Source organism: Vigna angularis, chromosome 1 (genome assembly GCF_016808095.1).
Source record: "Vigna angularis cultivar LongXiaoDou No.4 chromosome 1, ASM1680809v1, whole genome shotgun sequence".
In the NCBI taxonomy this organism is placed as follows: Eukaryota; Viridiplantae; Streptophyta; class Magnoliopsida; order Fabales; family Fabaceae; genus Vigna; species Vigna angularis.
Window position 1 is genome coordinate 50,304,477 of NC_068970.1, and position 14,087 is coordinate 50,318,563.

At 33.1% G+C, this 14,087-nt stretch overlaps 1 protein-coding gene across 1 annotated transcript; it reads left to right on the forward strand.

Annotated features, from left to right (window-relative positions):
• Nucleotides 1-1,875: 1,875 nt before the first annotated feature.
• Nucleotides 1,876-7,824, forward strand: LOC108321366 (GATA transcription factor 19). Its single transcript, XM_017553142.2, has 11 exons — nucleotides 1,876-2,321; nucleotides 3,341-3,436; nucleotides 3,523-3,656; nucleotides 4,490-4,591; nucleotides 4,710-4,824; nucleotides 5,420-5,476; nucleotides 6,309-6,377; nucleotides 6,720-6,788; nucleotides 7,154-7,234; nucleotides 7,353-7,421; nucleotides 7,546-7,824. The coding sequence occupies exons 1-11, from the start codon at nucleotides 2,094-2,096 to the stop codon at nucleotides 7,585-7,587; spliced, it is 1,062 nt and encodes a 353-aa protein (XP_017408631.1). The 5' UTR covers nucleotides 1,876-2,093; the 3' UTR covers nucleotides 7,588-7,824.
• The last annotated feature ends 6,263 nt before the right edge of the window (nucleotides 7,825-14,087 follow it).

Consider the following 14,087-nt stretch of genomic DNA (forward strand, 5'->3'; position numbering starts at 1 on the left):
TTGCATTTGTTATGATATTTGTTTTTATTGCTTTGCGTTTGTTATGATATTTGCTTTTATTCTATTTCTTTTTTTAAGTTTGTTACTTTTTTTCATCTATATCTATATATATATTATATATTATATATTATATATTATATATTATATATTATATATTATATATTATATAATATATAATATATAATATATAATATATTATATATTATATATTATATATAATATATAATATATAATATATTATATATTATATATTATATATTATATATTATATATATATATTATATATTATATATTATATATTATATATTATATATTATATATTATATATTATATATTATATATTATATATTATATATTATATATTATATATTATATATTATATATTATATATTATATATTATATATTATATATTATATATTATATATTATATATTATATATTATATATTATATATTATATATTATATATTATATATTATATATTATATATTATATATTATATATTATATATTATATATTATATATTATATATTATATATTATATATTATATATTATATATTATATATTATATATTATATATTATATATTATATATTATATATTATATATTATATATTATATATTATATATTATATATTATATATTATATATTATATATTATATATTATATATTATATATTATATATTATATATTATATATTATATATTATATATTATATATTATATATTATATATTATATATTATATATTATATATTATATATTATATATTATATATTATATATTATATATTATATATTATATATTATATATATATATATATATATATATATATAATCCTTTGCATATTTCAATTTGAATAACATTAATCTTTTCCAATATTCAGTTATTATTTTGTTATGGAATGAGTATTTAATATGTTGGTTAGTTATCAGTATGTAGTAAAATGTTTTTAATAGGAGTCTTTCAACTAAAAATTATTAAAATATAGTTTAGGATTTTTTTTACCAAGTATTGAAAAACTATTTATGTATAATAAAATTTGAAAATAATTAAAATGTAACTATATCTAATTAAAATGTATAATTTTGAAATAAATAAGATCTTCTATAAAAGTAATTTTTGTTTCTAAAGTATATATCTTTGATTAAGAAAGATCTTCATTAACTTTTTGGTTAAAATAAAGATTAAATATATTTTAATAAGGAGGAGAGAGATTATTGACATACTTGTAGTAGGACACATTTCATAATAAATGTCAATGATTCTCTAAAATAGAATTAAGTGAACTTATTATGTAATTAATTTAAATAATTAGTATGATTTGAGTGACCCACTCTTTTAAGAAATGAAATTGAAGAATTTCTCCTGTTATTAGCAGGTACAAAAGCTTTAAAAAGAAATCTGATTTTAATAAATTGTAAAAATCAATTATTTTTAATATTTCTTTAAAAATATTTAAAACTATTATTTCTTAATTCTGTTCCAATACTTAATTTTGTTTTGTAAGAAATTTATCTCTAATTTGTATGCATTTTAGTTTTTCAGTTTCAACTTTTTTTTAAATTTAATTTACATAGTTTAGTAATTGTTTAAATTAATTTGCTGACAAGTAAAATCAATGAATAGAAATATGAAAAGAAATGATATAAAATAAATGAATTTAGAATTTTATTTAAAAAAATTAAAGTCAGACGAATTACAAATACATATTTTTGATGTATCATCTTGCTTAAAATTTAATTAGTACAGGGATGGATTTAAACATGTTATGTCCCACCAACCATAGAAACATATAATTGGCAAAAAAAAAAAATACACAAAATTTGAATATGGATGATGAAATTTTGATTGATATGTTATTTTATTCTGCTCTTGAGTCATTGTTTCTCTGGCTGCGCTGTTTGGTCTGGGAAACACAACTTAATCAAATATTTTGCATTTCTATTCCTTTCCGCACTCTTTCTCTATTCCTTCAATCTTTCTTTTTGTCTCTCTATTCTCTCACAACCCCACTCTTCTTCTGCTTCCTTCTAGGGTTCATTAACAAACTTCTAACACACTTCCAAAATTTTCTAAGAGGGATGCTACAGGAATGGATACGGTGAATAATCGCAGCCAAAACAGGGAAGAGCAGCCTCCGCCGCCAGGGACTGCGCTTGCTATGGTGGATGCTTTCCATTACTCCAATGGTTCCGATGGTGGAGAAGAAGCAACCACTCCATTGGGCCATGCTTCAACTGCTGTGCACGCCCGAACCAGTGAACTCACCATTTCCTTTGAGGGCGAAGTTTATGTTTTTCCTGCTGTTACCCCACAAAAGGTTCATTTTATTCACTCTCAACTTTTTTATTTGATACCTTGGATCGATTGGTGTGGAAACTTGGCACTATGTGGAGATTGAAGTGTTTGAATTTGGTTTAACTGATTCTTCAGGAAAAAAACTAAAATGGAAAAAAACTGTTTGATGTGGATTTATTAATTCATTTGTTGGTCACCCGCGATGATATTTTTGTAAAAAATTGGGAAGTTATTGCAGAAGTGTAGGTTACACCCAATCATTGTTTTCTTGAAATGGATTAAAGTTTTTGCATAGAGTGGTGGAGGGATTTCTGAATGTTTTTCTGGGCTAGTAGGTTGTAGTTTTCGTGTTTTTCTAGGTTCTGTGTTTGTAATGTTATAGAAAGACTGAAAGGAAAAGAACAAGTTGTCTTATAATGAAACTCTGCAATTGTATTATTGATTATCTTCAGATTCTATTGTCATGCACAGAAGAAATTACAGGGGTTCAACAAAGACATTCCTTTCTTCTCTCTTTATAACAGAAAGTTATTTACTCGTATTTCCCTCCCATGCATAATTATTCAACCACGAAGAGGTTATTTTGAGTCTTGAGTCTTGAGCTGTGCCTGATTGTTGTCATGCAGATTGTGTGTCTGATTGTGTCATGCGGATTGTTTGACAAGTTGTCTTTTCTAGCTGTATTTTTAATTTTCTCGTTCACCCTTTGTTCATTTTTGCTCATTAAAGTGTTGCTCCCCTTGATGCCTGACTTCTCCTCTCAGTATTCTATTGGCGCTGTGATTGGTTTTAGTTGCATGATTACAAAACCTGATGATTTTCTTATATTTGAATGACCCCTATGCTCCAACTTTAATGTGGATTTCAAATTTTTTAGATGGTCATGAGTGATTACTTGTTCCCTGATAAATTATTCAATTGGATTGGATGTGGCTCCCAATTAATTGTGCTCTATTGGGGCATATTTACACCACTTCTATAAAATGATTGGACAATTTTTGAAGATTGATAATGCCTTTATTTGTATGAAATGAAATATAGGTGCAGGCTGTATTGTTACTTCTGGGAGGGCAGGAGACACCAAATACTGTCCCCACCCCGGACTTTTTGTTGCAGCAAAACAGTCAGGACATTAGGGTATATCTTCAGAAATTGCTTTTCCTTTTGAAACATTTTTCTCTTAGTGTTCCTAATAAGTGTTTTAAATCTTGTTATTATGTCAGGAAATAAATGATCCTTCCCGATGTTCAAAGCTTTCCCGAAGAATTGCCTCACTAGTTAGGTTTCGTGAAAAACGAAAAGAGAGATGTTTTGAGAAGAAAATACGATACACATGTCGTAAAGAGGTTGCCCAGAGGTAGGAATAGGGTAGTTGGGAAGTAGAAGCTCTGAACATATTTTGTTTTTCCCCAAAATTATTTACACTCCTGTATCATAGTTTTTTATTTTATATTATGAATTTCTGTACAGACATTTATAAAGTGTTGAGAAAGAAATGCTTATTATTGCTGTGAATTGTTCTCCTCTACCATGAAAAGTGCTTAAATTGTATTATCATTTTTTATTTTAGAAGATACACTTATCTCTCCCTGGTGATTTTTATGTCATATAATTTAGTTCATTTTGATGTCAATGAGCCCCTCAGGGTCATTTTTATCTTTCCTTTGATCTTAACATTATTGTTGGCTACTAATTTTGAATCCCTTTTATTAAGAAGATGAACTAAAAATTTCAAGTGAAGTTTCAAAGCCAATAATGTGAGTATGCAAGGCTTCACTCTATTCATAAAATCCTATTAATAATTCAATTTATAAAATTAGCTTCTGACAACCTTAGAAGTTGAAGAAAGTATAAGTTTACTTGTAGTTACTCTATTTGTTAAGACTATTTTTGGTTAAACAAAAATTGTGAGCTGACTTGGTATTGAGTGAATACTTGGCTCACATCTGTGCTTAACAAGTAACATCCCCCTCATGCCTGTACCCCTGTTTCTTATGGAAGCATTTATGGTGTTTGAAGTCTGCATTGGTGATTGGTATTTTAGTATTGTGTTTCTATCTTGTAAAAGCATTAGCTTTCAGAATAAGAATGGGAATTTTAGTTTTGACCCTAATACGTTTATGCTTTGTTTTTCCTCTAGATGGTATAAGCTGGTTTTCTTGGGATTGACAATACTTGGTTATCTAATAGGATGCATCGTAAGAATGGACAATTTGCATCACTGAAGGAAGACTACAAATCTCATGCTGAAAACTGGGATTCAAGCAATGCTATTCCTGGGCCAGAATCTACGTGAGTTTCAAAGTTATTCCTTTTGTTTGAGTCGGATGGATGCAATAACTTTTATTCTTAATCTTTTATGGATTGGTTCTAATATGATTATTTTTGTGTTGCATCTGTCATTGTTAAGTGAACGTAGATGCCAGCATTGTGGAATTAGTGAGAAGTCTACTCCAGCTATGCGTCGAGGACCTGCAGGTCCAAGATCTCTATGCAATGCCTGTGGGCTTATGTGGGCCAATAAAGTAATTAATATCTGTTTTAGCTTAGCGTGGGACTTAGTTTCTTGTTATTGATTGTTGCAAGTGTTGCTTTCCAGAATCAGATATGACATGTTGGTCTCCCTTTTGTAACTTTATTTTAGACTAACTGATGGCCGTGCCTTAAACACTGTAGCTTTTGTTGACTAGAATGTCATCAAATTTTAGTAAACCTATATTTTTTTAAGATTTCTTTTTAACCTTTTGTCTGCTCTTATTGCCTAGACTTTCATCTTTAGTGACTTGAGTCATTCTGAATGTGACCTTTTGGCATCTCCGACAAGTGATAACTGTTTGACTTATAATTTGAAAACAAGGATTTTGTGTCATCCTGAAGATTATTTATTCATAGGATGTTCTGTCTTTCTGTTTCAGCAAGAATAACAATTTTCTGTCTAGTCAGCATCTTATCTATTGCAGTTATCAACTCATTGTTAATCATAGTCCTAGAATTTTGTGAAAGATGGTTATTTTGCATGTCTGGATTGTTGTGGCCATGAGAAGATAGCTTATTACCAAGTATCAACTGAACAAGTTCACGTTTCCATCTACTTAATTTTCATGCCTTATTGATTTGAAGGGAACTCTGAGAGATCTCACCAAAGCAGGAAGGATTGCTTTTGAACAAAATGACCTGGTATTTTTAATTTTTTTATTCTCATGCAACAATTTCTTTTCTTCCATTGTCATACCTTCTCCTATTGTGATTAACCAAGATTTAAATATAGTATCTTCATGCTTTATGTCAAAACGGATAGACAAATTCATCTAAGGCATTGTCTACATCACACTTTTAAAAACATTTAGATCTATTTGTGTGAAAAGCAGGATGGATCTGGATCCTCTTGGGCACTTACATGACCCTGTTATATGATAAGAAAGGTATACAAACTGTCCTGTGCTGAAAATGATTTTGGGACCACTACAACAAGCATTGCCTTTTGTCTCATAAAATGGCTTGGTCATAAGATGGCCACACATGAGATGATCCAAATGGAAATATGTATTAACTAAGGATGTGAAGGGGTTTGACAAACTTGCTCTGTTACTTATGGCTAGGACACAGTTTAGAGGAGAGACTCTCTTCACACATAATTACATGATAACAAAAGTAAATATTTGTTATTAGTTGGTCTGTTGTATAATATGTAAAAGATATAAGCATTCTTATTATGATTAAACTGTTTTCAGAAATTATTGTTGATGAAATATGACTAGATAAGGTGTTAGGAGATGACAACATGAAAATTTTGGCATAGCAGTCAACATTTTTCAACAATAAATACTATGAAGATATAGCTTGTGTCTATTCCTTAACCTTTTTTATTAGGTCTACTTGCTCGAAATCTGAAGAAATACTTTATTCTGTAATTTTGCTCCCAGTGGTCTCCAATTTTTAATTTCTGATATGATCTTTGCTCAAAAGATGTTTGAAATTTCAAGTCTAACAATATTCTCTTTATTTTAAGGATACTTCAGCTGATATAAAGCCTTCAAAAGCAGAAGCAGAACATTCTTGTGCCAAGCAAGACAAAGAGGTACTAATGTTAGAATTTTCTTAGCAAATTAATAAAAACTTTATTTTGTTCATGTATAACTGTTTCTTTAACCTTTTTGTTCTTGCGGCAATGGTGGTCTCCTTCCTTGTTTACCAAACTTTGACAAGGGTTATAAAACTGCATGAAAACTCTTCGTTTTTTAATATCAGTTTATTGTTTTCTGAGGGTCCATTCACTTTTTTTTCAAAGTTGTGCTTGCTGATGCTGATTATTATCAATGAGTTGACTTTTGAGTACTGTTTGCATGATGGAACACTGATCCTCATGCTGACACTGTTTCCTTGGCTATGGATTTGTAATTTTTATTTTTTAATTTATCAGGGAAGCCCTGAGGAAACAAAGCCTATGCAAATGGATTCCAGACGGTCACCTGAGAAGACAAATGAGCAGGTTTTATCTATTTCTGTTCGAATTAGTTAATTTATTTACATTTTTCGATGCAATTTAATGGAACTTAATTTTGCTCAATCTATGATGAAGAAATTCTATTTGCTTATATCAGATTATGCAATTTACTTTCATTGAATAGATTATGCAAAAATTGACAATTTAATTAACTGTTAGTTGACTCCCTACTAAAATTGTGTTTTAGGTCTGGTGTGGATAATGATACTTGTTGTCATAGTCCTTTGGTTTGTTCATAGTAGCTTGTATGGCATTTTGAGTTTGGAACTCAGGGTGTATATTAAGAATATACCTTAAAAGCTTTTCAACTTTTGAATATTGTCCTTCAATTTAATTTTGTGGGTTTGCAGTTTCTTATCGGAACTGCTGAATCAGTTACTGACAACTTGTCCATCCAAGTGGAGAATCATGCTCTTAGTCTGCATGAGCAGGTATTCCTTTTTCTTTCCTCAATCAACCAAGAGGTATCCTTGAGATGGTTAAGTGAAAAGGGTTGAGGTGATAGGAATTCCTTCGACAATTGATATGATATACTTTTGAGATTTACAGGATACTCTTGAGGATCTTGCTGATGCTTCAGGGACCGAGTTTGAGATTCCCGCTGGTTTTGATGAACAGGTATTTATATATGTCACAACTGATTGATTTGTCACTATTCCTGAAATATATAGGAGCTGTGCCATCCGATCCTTCCACTACCCTTTATCTATATTTACTTTACTAAAGTTCATGATACATACAGGTTGATATTGATGATTCCAACATGAGAACATATTGGTTGTGATCTAGAGATGTTTCTCTGCGCAATCAGCAGGTTTGTTCCCAATGGAAACGCATCTACACTGCTGGTTCAACTAACATTGGACTTCTAGGAATAGTTTATGTTTTATAGACAAACTATTTCTGGAAGCACTGTGAATTATATGATTGTAGACTTACAGTTTTCATACATGAGTTCCTGTACATCCCTTTGGGACCAGATTTGATTTATATATAATGTGAATAGTTCGGTTTTTTTTTACCTTCTGCGGTATTCAACTTTGATTTTGTCTTCTTTTGTGGTAACTCAGCCAAACTTATAATTAGATGCGAGACAGAAGATGAGCATTCAACAAATTCTTACTTACACAAAAGATGCATACCTCATTACGTTTGTCCACATGAAATGAGCAAATAAAAATTGAGAAAAAGCCAAACAATGCTAAATAAATAATAAAAAAGGAAAGAAGCTTCTGGCAATTTCATCCAAGCAAGTTTCATGAATTTTTAAGATTTATTTTTGGTTGTACGCTTCATGGTATTGCATCATTTTAGTTACTTTAAGCAACTTGATTATTCTAAGATAATAACTGTTAAAAGGTCTGTTGGTTTAACTGGTTTTTATACAATTTCATTTTACATTTTGGTTCTTGCTTTTGTTTTAATCTCACTAATGTATTCATTTTTGTGTTTAGTTTTTGTAATATTTACTTATTTTTTTAATTGACTTTTGAAAAAATGACAAGAAATGAACAAATTATTCACTTATTATAGGAGTTGAAAACATATTTAAGTGAAACTTTTTTAGTTGGTTGTGCCACCTTCTAATTCTCCTTTTTGATTATTTGGTGGAACATGCTCATGCTAATGGCCATATTTCCTTAAACTCCATAAAAATAAATCTGATCAGGAAATTTTTTACTTAAGCTAACTGTCTAACTTTGACTTGTGTGCTCCGCTTGTATGTTTCCAGTTTAGACAGATCGGTCCTCTTTCGTATTGACTGCTTGGTGAACTTCAGTCTTGACCGCTCGGTCACTCTCGTGCAAAAGGGAAAAGTACCTGCAAAAGGAGGAAGTACCTGCAAAAGACACTCTGACACTAAAATTAGGAGCGATTTTATGAACTGTTTATTACAGTTAAATATTTAAGTCCTAATCGGACGTAGGTATGGCGCAATAAAGTATGAGTTGAATATGTTTTTACCTCAAACCTAAACCCTTATTTATAGAGTTTAAAAGAATCTGACCAATTAATTTACTTCTTAATGGCCATTAATGCAAACCTTAACTGCCTAACGGTAGTTGTTACCACATTTATTTGTGCATTAAATATGCTCAACTGTTATCGAGATTGTCCGGCTAAGAAGCTGGTCGAGATCGATCAGTAGCCTAAGACTGATCGGTAGCCTGTAAGCCCATAGTAACATAAGCCCCCAAGTCAGAGTTAACCGTTCGGCTTTAGTCGAACGGTTAACTATAGGACTTATGGGTTTGAAGGAGGTTGTTCTTGTTGTATTGAGGAGCTTGCTCTCCATGTGCTTCAAGTCGTTATATCTTATTTGGACCGAACGATTTCAAGTATTGAATCTTGTCATCCGTACTATACAACCGACTGGCCGTATACTTGAGATTTAGTCCTTGTTACCAGGGCTTCCTGGTTAACTCGAGGGGTTTACCTCTCGGCCAAGCGGGATTTACCGCTCGGTCTTAGTCTTCAATGAGAGGAGTTTACCTCTCCGCCGAGCGGGATTCACCGCTCGGTCTTCAACTTCAGTGAGAGGCATTTACCTATCGGTCGAGCGGGATTTACCGCTCGATCTTCAACTTCAGCGAAAAGCATTTACCTCTCGGCCGACCGGGATTTACATCTCGATCTTTAACTTCAACGAGAGGAGTTTACCTCTCCGCCGAGCGGGATTTACCATTCGGTCTACAACTTCAGCAAGAGGAATTTAATTCTCGCCCGAGCAGGATTTACAGCTCGATCTTTAACTTCAACGAAAGTAGTTTATCTCTCCGTCGAGCGGGATTTACCGCTTGGTCTTTAACTTCGACGAGATGAATTAACCTCTCCGCCAAGCGGGATTTACCGCTTAGTCTTTAACTTCAACGAGAGGAGTTTACCTCTCGGCCGAGCGGGATTTACTGCTCGGTCTTCAACTTCGACGAGAGGAGTTTACCTTTCGACCGAGCGGGATTTACAGCTTGATCTTTAACTTCAACGAGAGGAGTTTACCTCTACCGCTCGGTCTTAAACTTCGACGAAAGGAGTTTACCTCTTGGTCGAGCGGGATTTATAGCTCGATCTTTAACTTCAACGAGAGGAGTTTACCTCTCAGCCAAGTGAGATTTAGCGCTTGATTTTTAACTTCGACGAGAGGAATTTACCTCTCGACCGAGCAGGATTTACCGCTCGGTCTTTAACTTCGACGAGAGGAGTTTACCTCTCGGCCGAGCGGGATTTACCGCTCGGTGTTTAACTTCCACTGGAGGAGTTTACCTCTCGACCGAGAGGGATTTACTGCTCGGTCTTTAACTTCAGCTTTTTGGCTAACGAGAGGGATTTACCTCTCGGCCGAGAGGGACTTACCGCTTGGTCTTTAACTTCCACGAGAGGAGTTTACCTCTCGGCCGAGAGGGATTTACTGCTCGGTCTTTAACTTCAACGAGAGGAGTTTACCTCTCGGTCGAGAGGGATTTACGCTCGGTCTTTAACTTCAACGAGAGGAGTTTACCTCTCGGCCGAGAGGGATTTACCGCTCGGTCTTTAACTTCATACTCTTCTTGAGAGACTTCTTCGTTGAATATGAACTTTAACAAAGTTAGCAACCAGTGACTAAGCATGAATTACTAAGCTTAATTTATTCCATAATGAAAGCTTAAGACAAGAACAAGAGTCTAAATCAAATGAAACTGAATTTAAACATGACATTAATATAGTTTTGGATGCTTCTCCTCAGTTGATAAATCAACAAACCGATCGTTCCTGAAGACGACTGGGACTTCGACTATAGCCCCGCTCTCGCTCGTCCTTCCTATACGCCCGTTCGGGGATTCTTCACAAATATCCTTCCCTGGGGAGGCTTCTTGCTTCCTTTACATACCTACGGAGATGTCCCGCCCGAACAAGACTTTCTATTTCATTTTTCAGCGTAATGCATTCTTTTGTAGTATGTCCATGGTTATGATGGAAACGATAGCTCTTCCTTTCGTCTGCGTTTTTTGGAGATGATTTCCTTCGGGGTGCGAGAAGTTATCCGTTTAGGGCTTCTTCGAGAACTTTTGCCCTAGGTGCGTTGAGGGTTGTATAATGGTTAAACTTAAATGTTCGGGGAAGTTCCCCACTTTTATCATTAATGTCGATTCTCGTTTGCCGTCCTTTTTGCCTCCGCCTACATCAACTTCTTGTTGTCGATTTCTAAGCGAGATTCGCATTTCCTCCATACAGATGAACTCAGCTGCTCTTTCTTGGAGCTCTTCCATAGTTTTTGGTGGTCGCGCATACAATTTTTCGGCAAAATATCCTGGTCTCAGACATGAAGGCAAATTGTTAATGATAAAAGAGTGATTGACCGCTTTAACTCGTCGTGCGGTTTCAGTATACCTTTTCATAAAGGCCTTCAAAGTTTCCCCTTTCTCCTGCTTAGTATTTACCAATTCCACAGGTGTTATCTCCTGTTTCCGATTAGAGGCATATTGCCTTCTAAAGAGGGTTTCCACAGTGGCGAAGCAAGCCACTGTGTTGGGAGGAAGAGTGTTATACCATTCCAATGCCTCTTCCTTGAGTGATAATGAGAAGGCTCTGCACATGATCGGGTCGCTATTTGTATAGAATGTCATTGCATTACCAAACGTCCTTAGGTGATTGTCTGGATCGGTTGAACCATCATACTTATCCAATGCGGGCAGAGTTTTTTCTAGCATTGGAGTTTGCATGATGGTCGTTGTAAAGGGAAGTAAACTGGTAGGCCGAACGGTATGCAGGGGTGTTGGTTCCCTTCTACCTCGACCGTTCGGGTAGTATGATTATGGCTTGCTTCGTTGTCATTCTCCCGATTTGAGGCGGACCGCTTGGGAGGGACCTGTTCGGATCTTATCGCCGCAATCTCCTCTGCATGCCTCCACTGCATCTCTTGCTGTGCATGCGCCTGCGCTTGTATGGTCTGTGCCTATGCCTCAATCTAGGCTTGTAACTCTTTGATTAAATCTCTGGTGCTCTGCTCTTCCATATTTCTCGTGGTCACCATTGGGTGTCTTCAAGCCTCGGCCCCACGGTGGGCACCAAAATGTTTCGGTAGGAATTTTATGAGACCGAGACACTCTTTGACTTGTGTGTTCCACTTGTATGCTTCCATTTTAGACCGATCAGTCCTCTTCTGTATTGACCGCTTGGTGAACTTTAGTCTTGACCGCTCGGTCACCCTCGTGCAAAATGGGGGAAGTACCTGCAAAAGGTACTTCGACGCTCAAATTAGGAGCGATTTTATGAACTGTTTATTACAGTTAAATATTTAAGTCTTAATCAGACGTAAGTATGGCGCAGTAAAGTATGAGTTGAACCTGTTTTTACCTCAAATCTAAACCGTTATTTATAGAGTTTAAAAGAATCTGACCAATTAATTTACCTCTTAATGACCATTAATGCAAACCTTAACTGTCTAACGGTAGTCATTGCCACATTTATTTGTACATTAAATCTGTTCAACAGTTGTCGAGACCGTCCGGCTGAGAAGCTGGTCGAGACTGATCGGTAGCCTGAGACCGATCGGTAACTTGTAAGCCCATAGTAACACTAATCACATTTTTTATCCTTATATTTTTATTGACTTGAGTATCGAATATTTTTTTACGGGTTCTTTTCATACATCTGAACAATCCGACCCATAGGAGGTTCTCAAATCTTACCGAGTATAACAAGCTCAAACCCAATAAGATCACTTTTATATCATAATTTAATAAAAAATAGTTCTTAATTTTCTATCAAATTGATCATTAAAAAATTATTTTAAAACCAAAGTAATTTAACAATAGAGTGTATTTTTAGGGACTAAAATAAATATTTGATTCTTTAAAGTCTCATTATCTCATATTTAATGATGAAATTCGTAATTTATACATTGTTATTTGACTGGGAGTATTCACCCATTTGAACTTCAGAAATACATGTCTTGTTCAATTTCTAGTTTTGATGTTTGTTCGGAATGTCCTTTACATTACACAAATTTAATGGTTGCCTTAACCTATTTATTAGATGTTATTCTTAGTACTAATTTTGAAGATACTAATTTAATGAGTTATGTTGTGAAAGTATCCAAACTTATTTAATTCTATGTTTTTCTAAGTTAAATTTTGTTAATAACAACATAATTATAAGTAAATTACAATAAATAAGAAATGTAACTCATATACATATATTTTTCTTTCTTTTTTATTTTTAATAATTTATTACTATATATATATATATTATTTAAGTTAATAAAACTCTTATATTTGAAAAGAACGAGTACTCCATAAAAAACCGTGTTCTTGGATATGTTTCGGATATGTATGTATAGAGATGGCAACGGGTCGGATTGGGCATGGATAGTGTCTACTCGCAATCGGACCCGACAAAAAAAAATCCACCCACTACCTGACTCACTACCCGAATGGATACTCGCTTAAAAAATATCCGCGGGTATTTTAAAACCCGCGGATACTCGTGGATATCCGGGGATACCCACAAATATTTTAAAAATATATATTTTAATAAATTATTAAAATAATTTAAATAGAATTACAAAAAATATATAAAATATAATATAAATTAAATTAAATATAAATTTTAATTAAATTTTAATTAAATTTAATCTTGTAAAATATAAATTAATGTTAATTTTAATTAAATTTAACTTAATAAAATATAAATTAAATTTTTATTTTTATTTTTTGCGGGGTACGGATAGTATAATACCTACACCCGACCCGTTTATAAGCGGGTATTAAAATATCCGCTACCCACGGGTTGCAGGTAGTAAATATCCGCGGGTATAAATTATCCGTTGCGGATTTTATCCGCGGATATCTGCGGGCGCGGATTTTTTTGCCATTCCTAGGTATGTACAATATTAAAATACAAATAGATGTAGAAGATAAGAAAAACAAATCAATTATTTGTTATAATTGTAAGAATTCATGCCACATTAAATATTGTAGGTTTAAAAAAATTAATAAACTTAATCTTAGTTCTAATATAGAAGATATATAGAATTACTAGTTTTTTTATTAAAATTTTGAAAGAAAAATCTAAATAAACGTTTTCTAAACATTTGAATAATATTTAATTTGACAATTAAATCACTTCACCAAGATTATGAGGTACACTCAATCAATACCATTGTGAGAGATCATGATCTTTTGTTTGAGGTTATTAAGGCTATTCCTAAACTTATTCCTCTTCTGTTAACTACAATTTATCAAAGTGGTTCTTCTTCTGGTTTCTCTTCTGTTAATTACACCATCACCAATGATAATGAGATGAGAG

Coding starts and splice junctions, on each gene's coding strand:
- LOC108321366 (XM_017553142.2), top strand. CDS start 2,094: ATGGATACGGTGAATAATCGCAGCCAAAACAGGGAAGAGCAGCCTCCG. Junction 2,322..3,340: donor CTGCTGTTACCCCACAAAAG/GTTCATTTTATT, acceptor AATGAAATATAG/GTGCAGGCTGTATTGTTACT. Junction 6,378..6,719: donor GTGCCAAGCAAGACAAAGAG/GTACTAATGTTA, acceptor TTAATTTATCAG/GGAAGCCCTGAGGAAACAAA.